The following is a 12,829-nucleotide window of genomic DNA, read 5'->3' on the forward strand; positions in this document are numbered from 1 at the left end:
GCTACCCACTCCAGTATTCTGGCCCAGAGAATTTCATGGGTAGCTAAGAGTCAGACATGGCTGAGTGACTTTCACTTTCACTGCTAAATTAAAAATGAATTTATATGATTGAATTCTGTGAAGGCTTTACATGGCCTTAAGCAAATACCTTAACTTCTCAGTTAAGTGTCTCAGTTTCTTCATCTATAAAAGAACAATACTTAACTTCCAAGGTTGTTACAAAATTCAAATGAATGTATAAGAAAATGCTCAGGACAGATTTTGAACATAGAAAACACTATCTTAAGTGTCAGCCAATTTCATTAGCCAGCTTATGCTTTGCTTAAATTTCCTTGTACATAAAACAGACATTGAAGTACTTTTAAACTACTTAAATACCCAAATTACAGTGCTTTTAACTTATTCGTTGACATTTAGTATCCAATGCAGTTTCATTTGCTTTTCTAAAACACCAAACTAATAGTTTTCTTCTGCTGCATAGAACCGAAAAGCTCTATTCTTATTAAATATCTATCGATCAGGCCCTGAGTGTCAGGGAGTATTGTAGACATTGGGATGATAAAAATACATATGTTCCATGCCCTCAGATAACTCATATTAAAAAAAAAAAAAGTCAAATGCTAAAATATATCTAAAGAGAAATATAAAAGTCAGGAGATCTTAAAGTCAGGAAATTCTCTGACCTCTGAAGGTGTATGGTACCTTAAATTTGGCTGTAATCTGGTTGATAAGAGGAATGAATTCCTGGAGGTCTTTTGCTTCACAATCTTTGAGCATGTGTTCTGAAGCAGATGGAATGAAGGGAAGGACTTCTTCCTCCAGGCAAATAATCATGCGATGAAGGAAAGTGCGGACTCCACTCCTGAGAATATCCTTTTGTAAGGGACAACTGAGAGCTGGCAAGAACGTCTGTAAACAGTCCAGGTAAACTTCGGAACAGCCACATTGCTTCACAGTCTGCTTGTTGCTGAAAGCTTTGCTGGTTCGACTACATAAACAATGATCAGGTAACTGGTTTTAAGTTTATTCTTCAAGTGGTTTATGGAGTAATAAACAACAATGCACAACAAATTATAAAACTGACAAAACAAAGCAGCCAATTCTTTATTTTCCATGTCACAGTTATGTCCACTTTTAGCTAATGGTTGCTTCCAGTTACCATTCCAGAAAGGGCCCAAGTTAAATGAATGAAATGTAATTGATACAATCTCTCAAATGTGAGCCCACCTAAATATTTTGCTAAAATCCTGCTGATAATATATGCAGTAAAGAGAAAAAAAAATCTATTTACTATGAATAGGCTCTACTACACAAAGTGTAAATCATCAATTTATATTAGAAAACAATCTTAGAATTGAGTTATTTATACAATATCTCTAACACAAGCTTTTGCATGGAAGTTTTCTCTAAGTGCTTCCAATTAAAAATCACTGTAACTTTCATACTGTTATTCTTTACCAATAAAGAAGTATGTGTAGAGAGAGAAACAACAGCGTGGGTGGTTGGGACACAATGCAACAACTAATAAGAAGCCTCAGCACCTTCTCTTTAAGATTCCATAACAGATCCCCTGATGTCATTGGTATATATACTTAAGCGAATCTCCTTAAATACATTATCAACTTAAACCAGAGAAATCAGAGAAGTCAAGGATTTAGAAAGATGTCAAGTCAGAACTGCAGAATGTTATGAGATCTATTCCCTTCTTCAGCTAAATATCCTAATTTAATGAATTTAGAAATGTTTACACAATTCTCTGGACAATCCAGTTTTGGAAACATGACACACATGCCTAGTTCTAGAAAAATCTAAGTAAATGATTCTGTATATATTGAGAAAATCACTTCGCCAATTTAAATGCCAATCTTCACCAATCACACTCACCTAGCAAATCCAACAGCATGGTTGAGACAGTCTGCTAGAGATGCCTGTCTTTCTTCGTCCTGTGCCAGCATCAATTTTTCTAACAGAATTTTAAACTTCTCCATGAGTGGAGTCAACAGATTCCTCATTAATGCCTGCTTCCGCTCTGCTGGATACTCACTATTAACAATTAGCACTCCAGCTGTCTCATAGATAAATAATTGATCGTCGCTGCTCAACAAAGACTGGTAACCATTCTCCTAAAATGAAATTTAGTCTTATTTAAGTTTTAATTTGTTCAGTTCCTCCCATTTAAAAGTAAAAGAGGGACAGAAGACGTAATCTATCACATCAACTCATTAATAAAAAGAAGATTGAGTACTTGTAAATAAACTGAATTAGAGGTCAAAAGATGAGGGGTCTATTGAGATGACATCATAAATGGTCATGTAATGTAATAATCAAGTTTTCTAACTTGTTTTACTTTTATAAAATTTATCTGTTGTTAGGAGGCAAAAAGTCAGTTATACAAAGTGCTTTGAAGGTTAAGACAAAGCCCACACAGATTAATATTTTAAAGTGTTTAAGATTTAAATAACAACAAATGCCACATAATAAACACATACACGAGTTGTTACTTTTACACGTTTGAAAATAAGACTGCAAATGAAAAGATCTTATTCAAGTGTAAGCAAACATCCACTGACCCATTTTATTACTAAGTTTTGTTATTTTTCACATTTATGCAATCTGAGAGGCCAGGGGGAAGGGGAAAATATCAGAAGCCCTTCTACATATAACAATAAAACTCCCTGTTAAGAAAGTATTTACAAGCCTAGTCTTAGATAAATTGTGTGGCGGCCTTATTATATATATATATACACACATATATATAAGTATATGTATATTTTATATATGTGTGTGTGTGTGTATATATACACATATAAGAATCTTCTATCTTTTAAAAGAGAACGTCCTTATTTAGAAGTAACTAAAACACTTATTAAATAACATTAGGACCAATCACGGCTCTAGGAGTTGAGATCACAAAGTTAAAGTTGTTAGATAAATACACAGTATTTATACCCCTATTAAGCAGTCAACATTCAGTAAAAGCACTGTGAATCAAGTCTTTTTACACATTAAAAAAAGGTTACAGGCATAGTACAAGTTCTTGTTTCTATGTGCAATAAGAAAAACAAAAAATTTCCAATATCCATAAATATGGCATGGCTAAATGTGGCTCTATGAAAGTCTTTTAATGTAGATTTCTTTAGCACGTAGGCAAATTTAACCATATAATTCACTAGTAACCTTTCATGCAATGAAATTAAATAACCCATATACTCTAAATACTGATACTTATTTAAAAAACAAAATATTTTATGTTTAACATTTTTCAAGTGTGGCTCCATTAATAACTCTCACCAAAATGAAAAAAAAGTTAATGTCAGTAGTTTGCTGACATTGCCAGCATTTTACACAAAAACAGGTATCAGTCAAAATGCGCTTACAAGGTATCTTTTAAAGATTATTTAAATCTTTCTAGTGAAATAAATAACCGAGATATTCAGATCAAGCAGTGTTGAAATTCTTTTTACCTCAAGCCAGAAGTTTAACAATAAAATTTCAGTCTACTAGTAGAAGTCACTGAGAAGCGCTTGTGTGATCACAGTACTAAACAGAGAATAATTTTGAAAATGAATATTTCTTCTCCAAAAAATACTTCACTGGCATTTAATAGTACAGAGAGCAGACCATATCTCACACTGCTAAATCTATCAGTCAAATTTTTATTCCCTTCTATTTCTTTTTTTCCTCTTCTATTTCTAATACTGTTTATTTACTATACCTCAACAGAGTTTTAGTAAATAGATCTAAGCCCTACATGCCCCCCCCAATTTTCATTTAGAAAGAAAGATACTTACAGGTGGAGAAAGCTCTAATAAATCTTGTATTCTATTCAGAATATCCTCAATGAAAGGATTCATTTGTTTACTGAATAAAGGCAAAAAGGAAAACCACAATTACATAAATAATAGTGTTTGGAGAAGTGCTGAAATATCAAAGTCCCCTTTAAGGCAGAACTAAAAAAAAGTTCAGTTCTAAGGTAGCCACATGTCACCATTCAGACTAGCTATGCTTTTTTAAAATTACAATATTATAACCTAAAAAAAGTAGTTTTCATACCTAGAAAAATGGCACTAGTAAAGAACAATATGACAGATTATGTTAAGGTATTTCCAAGGAATATCATCTTTAGAATTTCAAAGAAACCATATAGTTTTATCTACAGCAATAAAACTGTGAAATAACTAATGCCATTAGTAATGACAAGTGTTACATATAAAAATATTCAAACATATCAGTTTAATAATGAACAAAGTACCTGGCTAAAGAGAAAGAAAAGAAAGCACAATACAAAAAGGAACATTTTTTTTTAAAGCCTAAGAACAGAAAGAACTAAAACTACCATAGGCTCTTAGATAATAAGTTACATCTTACTTAACAATCTTAAAAATAAGAATTAAACATAACAGCCAAAATGTTTTACTTACTTGAGAGATTTAACAAATCTGGAGAATAGGTAAGCGGTTCTGCTCCGGACTTTAGCACTGGAGTGCCGCAGACCCCTGTGATCTAAGAAAGCCATCTAAAGAGACAGAGACACTTTTACTATTTCTGTGTTTATTTACCACCTTTTACTGCTTTTATTGCTAATGTCATGACATGTTTTTGTTCACATCGAGTTTTACTTTTTCGCTCTGGAAGAGAGGAACCAGGTACATATAAGTAAGCCTACACTACACACAAATAGGTCCTTGAATATTTGTTTTAAATAACTGACTAGACACAAACTCCATATTAAAGAAATGGAGGAGTTTTAGCATGTTCAGGAATTTTTGAGAGCTCTGGAAAAAAGTGATAAAAAAAAGATAGAATACTATCTATTCATTAGCTGAAACACATCCAAAATAACAAAAGCTGAGAGTAAAGTGTATACTTACTAGTACACATGGAATGTGCTGAGGTTCAACTGTGAAAAACTTTTCGTATCTAACAACAGTTTCGAAGAACTCCAATGTCACAGATGTGTGCTGATAGGAACTAACTCCTGATGTTACCAGCTAGAGCAGGAAAAAGTTAAGAAAACCTATCTTCATTTACTGCAACATCAAAATGTCCCTGTAATAATGTATATTAAACTCTAACAATTAAGAAACTCACATTAGCTTATATGAAAACAGAAAATTAGGTTCAGAATAAGTTGTCTTTAGTATACTTACAGTTCGCATCATATCCTGCAAAGCACTAGCTTTTGAAACATCACCTGAGAAGTGAGCACCATGAGATACTGGAAGAGCTTCTGCCAACATATACAGCAATCTTATTGCCACTTCAACTTCCATAAACCGTGTAGTCTGCCAATTCCTACCAAGGTATAACACATCACTGAGATCTGAATACAAACTTTCTATACAACTAGTGATGCACTGGATAAAAAGACACCAATAAAATTCTCTTTAATTACTAAAAAGTCACAGCAATTGTTAATTCTGCCAGGGAACATTAATTCATATCACAGAAGTATAAATAACCAATGTAATCCATTTTATTGTTTATGTTCCGAAGAGCAGCATTTCCCCTCAAGGATCAAGATAAATCAAGGAGTCAAGTGCATTGTTTTGGCGACACACGTAAGATCTCAGTAAGTAACATAAACAAGTGAGTCATGTGAATCACTTATGATAGGCCACCATCAGGGAGAGGAGGAAAGAGGCGACTTGTCAGAAGCAGATGGACACACTTACTGCAGTGTAGAACTGAACACTCTGCGGACAGAAGCCAGCAGCAACTCTGGTGAAACTTGAGCAAGCCTGTCCAACAACAACTTCAGCTGTTTTCTATATTCTACAAACATGGCTTCATCTTCACCCTATGGTATTTTAAAAATTCCATTAAGAAACTTAGAAGACCTTAAGACACACAAAATGGTGAGTTCTCATTAGTTCTTTATATTTACAAATTTAATACACTTTTATTTTTTCATAAATATTTATTTATGTAAGAAAACGCAGTAGTGTTTCCCCTCCTGCTCACAAATAATTATTTCCCAGCCCTAGACCATGAAAGCCTAGAGCCAGCAACAGCACAGGGAGGAGGTTAAAAACAAGAGTCATTATAGAGAAGAGAGTGACTGAGGGATGATTAGGCGAACACCAGACAATGGAAGGCTTTGGAAAACAAAAGCAGAAGTTCAAGCCACGATGGGTTCACACAGGGCTTTATGAGAACCTTAGCACCTTATGTATACTCTTTGTATCTTACTGTCCACTGTAAGAACTGTAATAATATCACATGATTAAAGATACTATATGTAATGAACCTGGCACTTTGCAAGTGCATGGTGTGTTGGTGATCATCACCAGTATCCTCGTGTAGTCCAGTTTCTGAACGTCTGAAGTGGGTAACAGAACACGTTAGCACACAGCTAGACAGTACATGCCATTACTGAGTCGCCAGAAAGCACTCATGACTCTTGTGACTGATGGAAAGCTGACTTATGACAACCCTGGAGAGGACTTTAACCACAACAAGCCCAGAGACAGTGAAGTGCCTCACTTCCACTCTCCCGTAGACAATTACAATCTGAGGTCCACCAATTGGGCCTCAATTTCTCTCTTATTAAATATAAAGTGAAATATGATCACGAATAATACTGTCAGTGTCTTACAAAGTTCAGTGCTACAAAGTGTCCTTAAAAAGGTCATTTTCAAGAATCAGAGGACAAAATACAAAAACATGAAGAATTATGAAGTTTCCATTAATCTAAGAAGTCGTCAGTATAAACAAGACTAATTTTTAAAACACTTCTTGTTTTAAAGGACTCTAAGACACTCAAAACTTGAAATAGTAATCTGATATGGGTACATAATACAATTAAAACTGTTTTCTCCTCAATCCAAAATTCTTACCTCATTTTCAAAGTTATATTCTTCATCATAGGTTAATTTTTTCATAACGGCCAACATGATTGCCTAAAATTAAGAATAAAGTCTTTTGTCAGTCTCCTCTAATTTCATGTAATCTGAAACTAGGCTGTATTTCAAGGCAGACTGTAGATACAGAGTCTACTATTGGTTTAAAAGAAGCAAAAAGAAGTCAGTTACCTCTACATTAGCTTTTTGTTGATCTGAAAGCACTGTAAGCTGTTGAAAAGAAAGCAATCATTTATTAGGTTTCCTGAAGTAATACTTGCTTATCAAAATATTTTTCTCAGTATCTTTTCAAACACGCACAGAGCTTTTCTGGAGGGCAGTTTGATAGTAACTTTCTATATGTGAAATGTACCTAATCTAAAATCTATCAATCTCACTTCTAGTAAGTAACTTGGCATACAGGCAAAAACATGTAGATAAACTTGAATTTTAAAGATACTTATAAATGTACTCAGCAAAGAAGCAGATTACAGAACAGCAAAGTATGATCTCACCTTGTTTTTAATTAAGTTAGGCCATAAAAGCCTAGAAATCCACTATGAGATACAGTGGGATTACCAATAGTGATTTTAACTTTCATCATACCTTTTCACATTGCCGAAAATTTCTTAAAGTATGCATGCAGAAACATGTTATAACAGAAGCTAAACTCAGTTTCAAAAAATATCATCTTAAGCTTGACTCAATTCAACTAAATCAATGTAAATAAAGTAGGCATAGCTCTCACCTAATGTCATAATGAAAAGTTATTAATTCTTTAAAAGGCTACATGTATAATATATGAGATTCATACCTTCTACGTTTTAAGTTCTACTATTGGCAGCAACTCTCTGGGGGAAATTTTTAATTATTAAAAACTTCATAAGAAATGATGCATATGTAATTAAAATAATATCTTTAACAAAATTTCTACTGTATTGAAAAACAAAGACAGGGGACTTCTCTGGCAGTCCAGTTAAGACTCTATGCTCCCAAGGGAGGGGTACAGGTTCAGCCCCCCAGTCAAGGAACTAAGATGCCACATGATATAAGGCCAAAAAGAAATAAACACAGATTAAAAATAAAAGAAACAACCTAAACCTATAACTAATTCTGAAGCTTTTTAGTCTAGTGAATTTTAGAACCTGGCCATTTATGTTTTCCAGCTAAGAAGTTTAAAGGAAAGAAAAAAGATGAAAATATATTCATAATTAACAGTAAATATCACTAGAGTAGATAACTGAGTATCTTATTTTCATTTTCCTGTATTTTTCAATTTCTCTATGGCTTTTCTATATTATCTACAACAAAGACTAACATAAGGACTTACCTGTTTCAAAATATGAAGATAATCATAACAAAATCCAATAATGTTAGAAGAGATGTCATCATCCTCATGAATTAGGAGCTGCAACATCAGCGCCACCTTTGTTTCAATAGCTTGCAGTGCCTCCTGAGCATTCTTGATGTCCCCATTTTTAATTAATTTAGTCCAGCTAACTATCAGTGACTGTCCCATTCCATTGACCAGTTTAGAAAATCTGGCCAGGAAGTCAACATCTTCTTCCTACAAACAATACAGATCTCAATTTAAAACCAACTACCTGAGAGGAAAAACTCTAAATTTTAGAATGGATCAAGTGCCAATTATAGTAGTCAATTTTAAACTAACATTAGACATTAACAATACTACCATTTTGACTGGGAAGTTTTAAGAGTCTGAATTCTTCTACTGTTATTATCCACTAACTCTCAAAATAACTATCTTTAATGATTACAGTCATGTAGACATTGTCAAATTATAAAAGTTTAAAAAAGAGATCTGTGGTTTCAAAACCTTCTCTGTAAATTGATGAATTTAATAAATACCTTCTAATAAAGTTAATGCTGCTATATTATGCTTTGTGCCACTATTTACAACAGTCCTTTCTGACACTATTTAATTTGAACCTCAACTACATCACAAAGAGATAAAACTGCTATTAAAATAACTGCCTAAAGTTAATCAGCATTAGTGTTAGAACTCAAAATCAGGTTAATTTTCATTAATTATCCTTATGATATTCTCCTACAGAAAGAGTTTTTAGCTTCACCATTTTAAGTTTTTTAATAAAACAATTATTAGCAGTGTAACTGACCATACTTTGACAGTGAGGAAAATACCAGAGATGTACTCCTGATATATTAACAATACAAAGACTTCTTAGTAATTCTTTATCACTGTCACAGGTAAAATTAAAAGTAAAAACCTTCAAATTCAGTTTCTAAATTATTAATTTACCACACTCACTTGAGCCCTAATTCTGCTGAGGCTAAACTCCAATAGCTCAAATGAATATGATAAAAATGTAACATTTATAATGGAGTCTAATTTAGGTCAAAATGCACTGCCATGCTTCTTAAAGTGTGGTTCATGAAGAGCAATAGCACAGCATCACCTGAGAGGCTATTAGAAAGCACAAAAGTAAGTACTATCCTAGATCTTCAAGTTTAAGTCTGATATAATCCATGGTCAAGGAAAATGTTACACATGACATTACGGCTTTCTGGACAGTGTTTCACCATTATAAGCTCAAGGAAGTTTCTAACACTTAAAAATAAAGAAAGAGGAAAGTATATTTAAATTACTGCCTATCCTAATTTGTTCTAACAATTTTCAAAACCTTATACATAAATTTACTGACCCGGTCAATGCTGAAAAACCCAGCAGACTGTAACACTTGACACAAAGATTCTACCAGTTTCATTTTATCAACAGGATCCATTCCTTTATTTACAATTTCAAATAAACAATCACAGGCTTCTTCCCGTAGAACTTCTATTGACATATGACCTAGCAGCATATTTATAAACCTGGCAATGGAGAAACAAAAATTCTTACAATATTTTCAAATTCATGAGCTTTATACACTGTATTATGCAGGTTTATATTCTTTAAATATAGATTTACTTACCTATCATTGGCTATAAGGGATAAGTCTATCCAAGAGACATAAGCCCCAACTACTTCAAGGCACTGGCATGTCACTTCTGAATTGGTATACTGATAATTTTGTAGGATTTGGTACCATGATTCCACCAAGTTTGGAATGCACTGTTCCCTCATGGTATCCTTTATGAGAGTATTCCTACGAGCCTCCTAAAAAAAAAAACCATATATACAATCAGATTACCTCCCAAGATAATGTTTGATATCTGTATAATAGTTGCACACAGTATTTTCGCAACACTACATTTCCCGACTTGTTAACACATTCCCTGCCAGTATTTCCTATTTATCTGCTCTAAAATCATAACCTGTGATTCTAACTCTTCCTTCCATTTTACTTAGACATAATTTATTAAACACAAACTATAAAAAAAACACTGCTTAGAAATTTTAACCATGTGATAAAAGTTATTTCTCAGTATTATACAAACATACTTAATCTATTTAAGAGAACAGAAATAATGTAAACAATACTGTGTATAAATATCATATTTAACATACAATAACCTTAAATCGTCAGACATATTTGAATTAAGCTATTTCCATTGTGTTCTTTAAGAAAAAGGAGAAAGTTATATTGGGTAATACAGAAATAGAGAAAGACTAAGGTCATGGCCTATGTGACTATCTGAGGATACAGAAGAACCCAGCACTGGTACATAGCAAGGCTTTTTCCTCAGTCAGAAACTATAAAGTAACAGTAAATATAGGCCACATTTCTCTACAAATTCATAGGAAAAAAATCAATTTGTTTATTTCACTAGAGGAAGTTCCTGTCTGGTTAAAAAAAAAAAAGCTAAATGCTCTAATTTTACCCTATACCTGGGGAAAAACCCCCAATTTAAGTTCCTTTGTAAAAATTCAAAATGTTGAGCAAATCTGTAAGTATTCCTAATAAAGTTTTATCAAAAACAAAAAAATTCCTTCCTGATCCTTTCATTATTTACCCATTATCTCTTGCAATATCTAAATTAAAAACTTATTAATAAGATGTTACTTGCCTCTGAGGTGTGAACCACATCACGATCCACCAACTCTGAATCAATAGCCATGAGAATTCGCAGGTACAGATCCACTCCCCTTGGATTTAGGTCCACTACTGAGAGAATGTCAAAAAAAAACTTGGGCCATTTAGTGAGATATTCTGTAACAAAAAGCAAGGCGAAGACTTGGGCAGCTTTATTTCGTATGAAGGTCTTCTCTGGTTGGGGATTCAGCATCTGACAAACAAGAGATACAGTTCATAAAATTAAATGTAAATGGAAAAGATTCAAACATTGTTCTCCTATTTATCATTAATAGGCAAAATCCCACTAAACTGCACCATGGTCTACAACAGCTGTGTGGCAAATATGCTTGAGAATTACCAAAGTATTAAAGTTTCATGGGCAGAGTTTTAGTAGTTCCTATAACCTTTTCTAAGAAGAAAGCAAATTCAATGGTTTTTCTTCTAGCTGCTTGCTCTGTAAGATAAATAAATACTCTAGCTACACAACTATTTTAATATGTTAAGATTAGCTAAAATTAATGAAAAATAAAATACTGTGAATAAAGAACTCTATTGGCTCCTTTAAAAAGGGCTCTTTATGAAGAATCTGTTCCAGGAGGGCTCACCTTAAGTGTGAAAATTGACTTTTGTCTAGTAGTTAAAATAACATTCTAAAACCAAAAGTTTCCACCATGTGTCATGGAAAGAATGACAGCTTCTATTACTGATATAATTTTAAGTTACTGCTAAGCTTTTATCACTTGTAATCTTCAAAGCCAGCACTTTCTAAAAGAGCTACATGATCAAATGGAGGATAAATGAGTGACATTTTTGAGGTGAAGTTGCAAACTCTTCCAAAAATAAAAACTGAAATATCTGGCAATTTGAGGTATTAAATGTAAAAGCTACTATTTTACCTGAGCTTGAAGCCAAGATACGAGCGTCTCCCTAATTAGTTGTTGTTGAACAGTAGTTAGTTCTGAATATCTGTTCAAAATACAGAATAATGGTAATATTTAGTGTATGTGGTTTTTAAAAAGTAATGGCCTCTCATATTTGAAACAGAGAATTTGTATACCAATTACCTAAAATTCCCTATGATAAATTGGTAATAATTTTCATTGCCACTTTAAAGACAGGGGTGGGAGTGGCTGGAGGGGTATCAACATTGATCTTAGTTTTATCTGTGGTCCAAAACAAAATGGCAGGTACACAATTTCTCAAATGAAAATAATGGTCTCAGGTCTGTGATTTACAGAATAAATCAGGAGGCAAACTAAGGATCCCTGGGGCAGCAATTCACTGTTTCTGCTTAAATTAGGCAGGGGTTTTTGGAAAAGTCAGTGGCAACCCACTCCAGTGTTCTTGCCTGGGAAATCCCATGGACAGAGGAGCCTGGCGGGCTACAGTCCATGCTGTCACAAAGAGCTGGACATGACTTAGCGACTGAACAACAAGGCAGGGGTTCTAAATGCAAGTGCCCATACTGCCACTCAACTTTAACAGAGAGTGGTCATGCAGTGATGCAGGCGTGGTGTTGCCATATCTTTTCATTCTTTCCCAGAGAAACTGGAATTTAACTTTTTCCTGTGTACTGACTGGATTCTTTTATGTAGCCAATGAATTCGGTATTTTTAAAACACCTTGGGATAAATCAAAACATATTTCAAAGCTGGATATGACACATAATGTCAATTTACAGCCTATGTTATGATGTCCCCAAAGAGGGGAAAAGTTTCAAAAATAGCCTCTCCCCACAAATCTCAGTGAGAAAAGCCATACTTGTATTTAACTTGATGTTCCAGTACTTGAAAGCAGAAAAACTTAATATGATCATCACTGAAAAAGAAAAAAAAAAGAGAAAAATTAGACAAGGAGAATATGAATTGGGGAAAACAAATCAAAGGTAAATAGCAATGAATAACTCAGGTGAAAGTTTCTCAAACCAGACCTTTGGCTTATTGCTCTCAAGTGTTACATTCACATCCATTTGTAAGCTAAGAGAACTTT

General features: G+C 33.6%; 1 protein-coding gene across 7 annotated transcripts in view; it reads right to left on the reverse strand.

Moving 5' to 3' along the window:
* Nucleotides 1-12,829, reverse strand: part of XPOT (exportin for tRNA) — a 175,880-nt gene that overhangs the window by 18,957 nt on the left and 144,094 nt on the right. For all 7 annotated transcript variants that reach the window (XM_069584743.1, XM_069584739.1, XM_069584740.1 and 4 more), the window contains 15 exons: nucleotides 12,602-12,658; nucleotides 11,737-11,806; nucleotides 10,833-11,051; nucleotides 9,797-9,981; nucleotides 9,527-9,695; nucleotides 8,173-8,409; nucleotides 7,035-7,073; nucleotides 6,840-6,902; nucleotides 5,676-5,800; nucleotides 5,151-5,295; nucleotides 4,872-4,991; nucleotides 4,422-4,516; nucleotides 3,792-3,861; nucleotides 1,885-2,123; nucleotides 703-988 (listed from right to left, as the gene is read on the reverse strand). In XM_069584743.1, the coding sequence (XP_069440844.1) occupies nucleotides 703-988; nucleotides 1,885-2,123; nucleotides 3,792-3,861; nucleotides 4,422-4,516; nucleotides 4,872-4,991; nucleotides 5,151-5,295; nucleotides 5,676-5,800; nucleotides 6,840-6,902; nucleotides 7,035-7,073; nucleotides 8,173-8,409; nucleotides 9,527-9,695; nucleotides 9,797-9,981; nucleotides 10,833-11,051; nucleotides 11,737-11,806; nucleotides 12,602-12,658 (2,119 nt within the window). The remainder of the gene's footprint in view (nucleotides 1-702; nucleotides 989-1,884; nucleotides 2,124-3,791; nucleotides 3,862-4,421; nucleotides 4,517-4,871; nucleotides 4,992-5,150; nucleotides 5,296-5,675; nucleotides 5,801-6,839; nucleotides 6,903-7,034; nucleotides 7,074-8,172; nucleotides 8,410-9,526; nucleotides 9,696-9,796; nucleotides 9,982-10,832; nucleotides 11,052-11,736; nucleotides 11,807-12,601; nucleotides 12,659-12,829) is intronic.

Source organism: Ovis canadensis, chromosome 3 (genome assembly GCF_042477335.2).
Source record: "Ovis canadensis isolate MfBH-ARS-UI-01 breed Bighorn chromosome 3, ARS-UI_OviCan_v2, whole genome shotgun sequence".
Classification (NCBI taxonomy): Eukaryota; Metazoa; Chordata; class Mammalia; order Artiodactyla; family Bovidae; genus Ovis; species Ovis canadensis.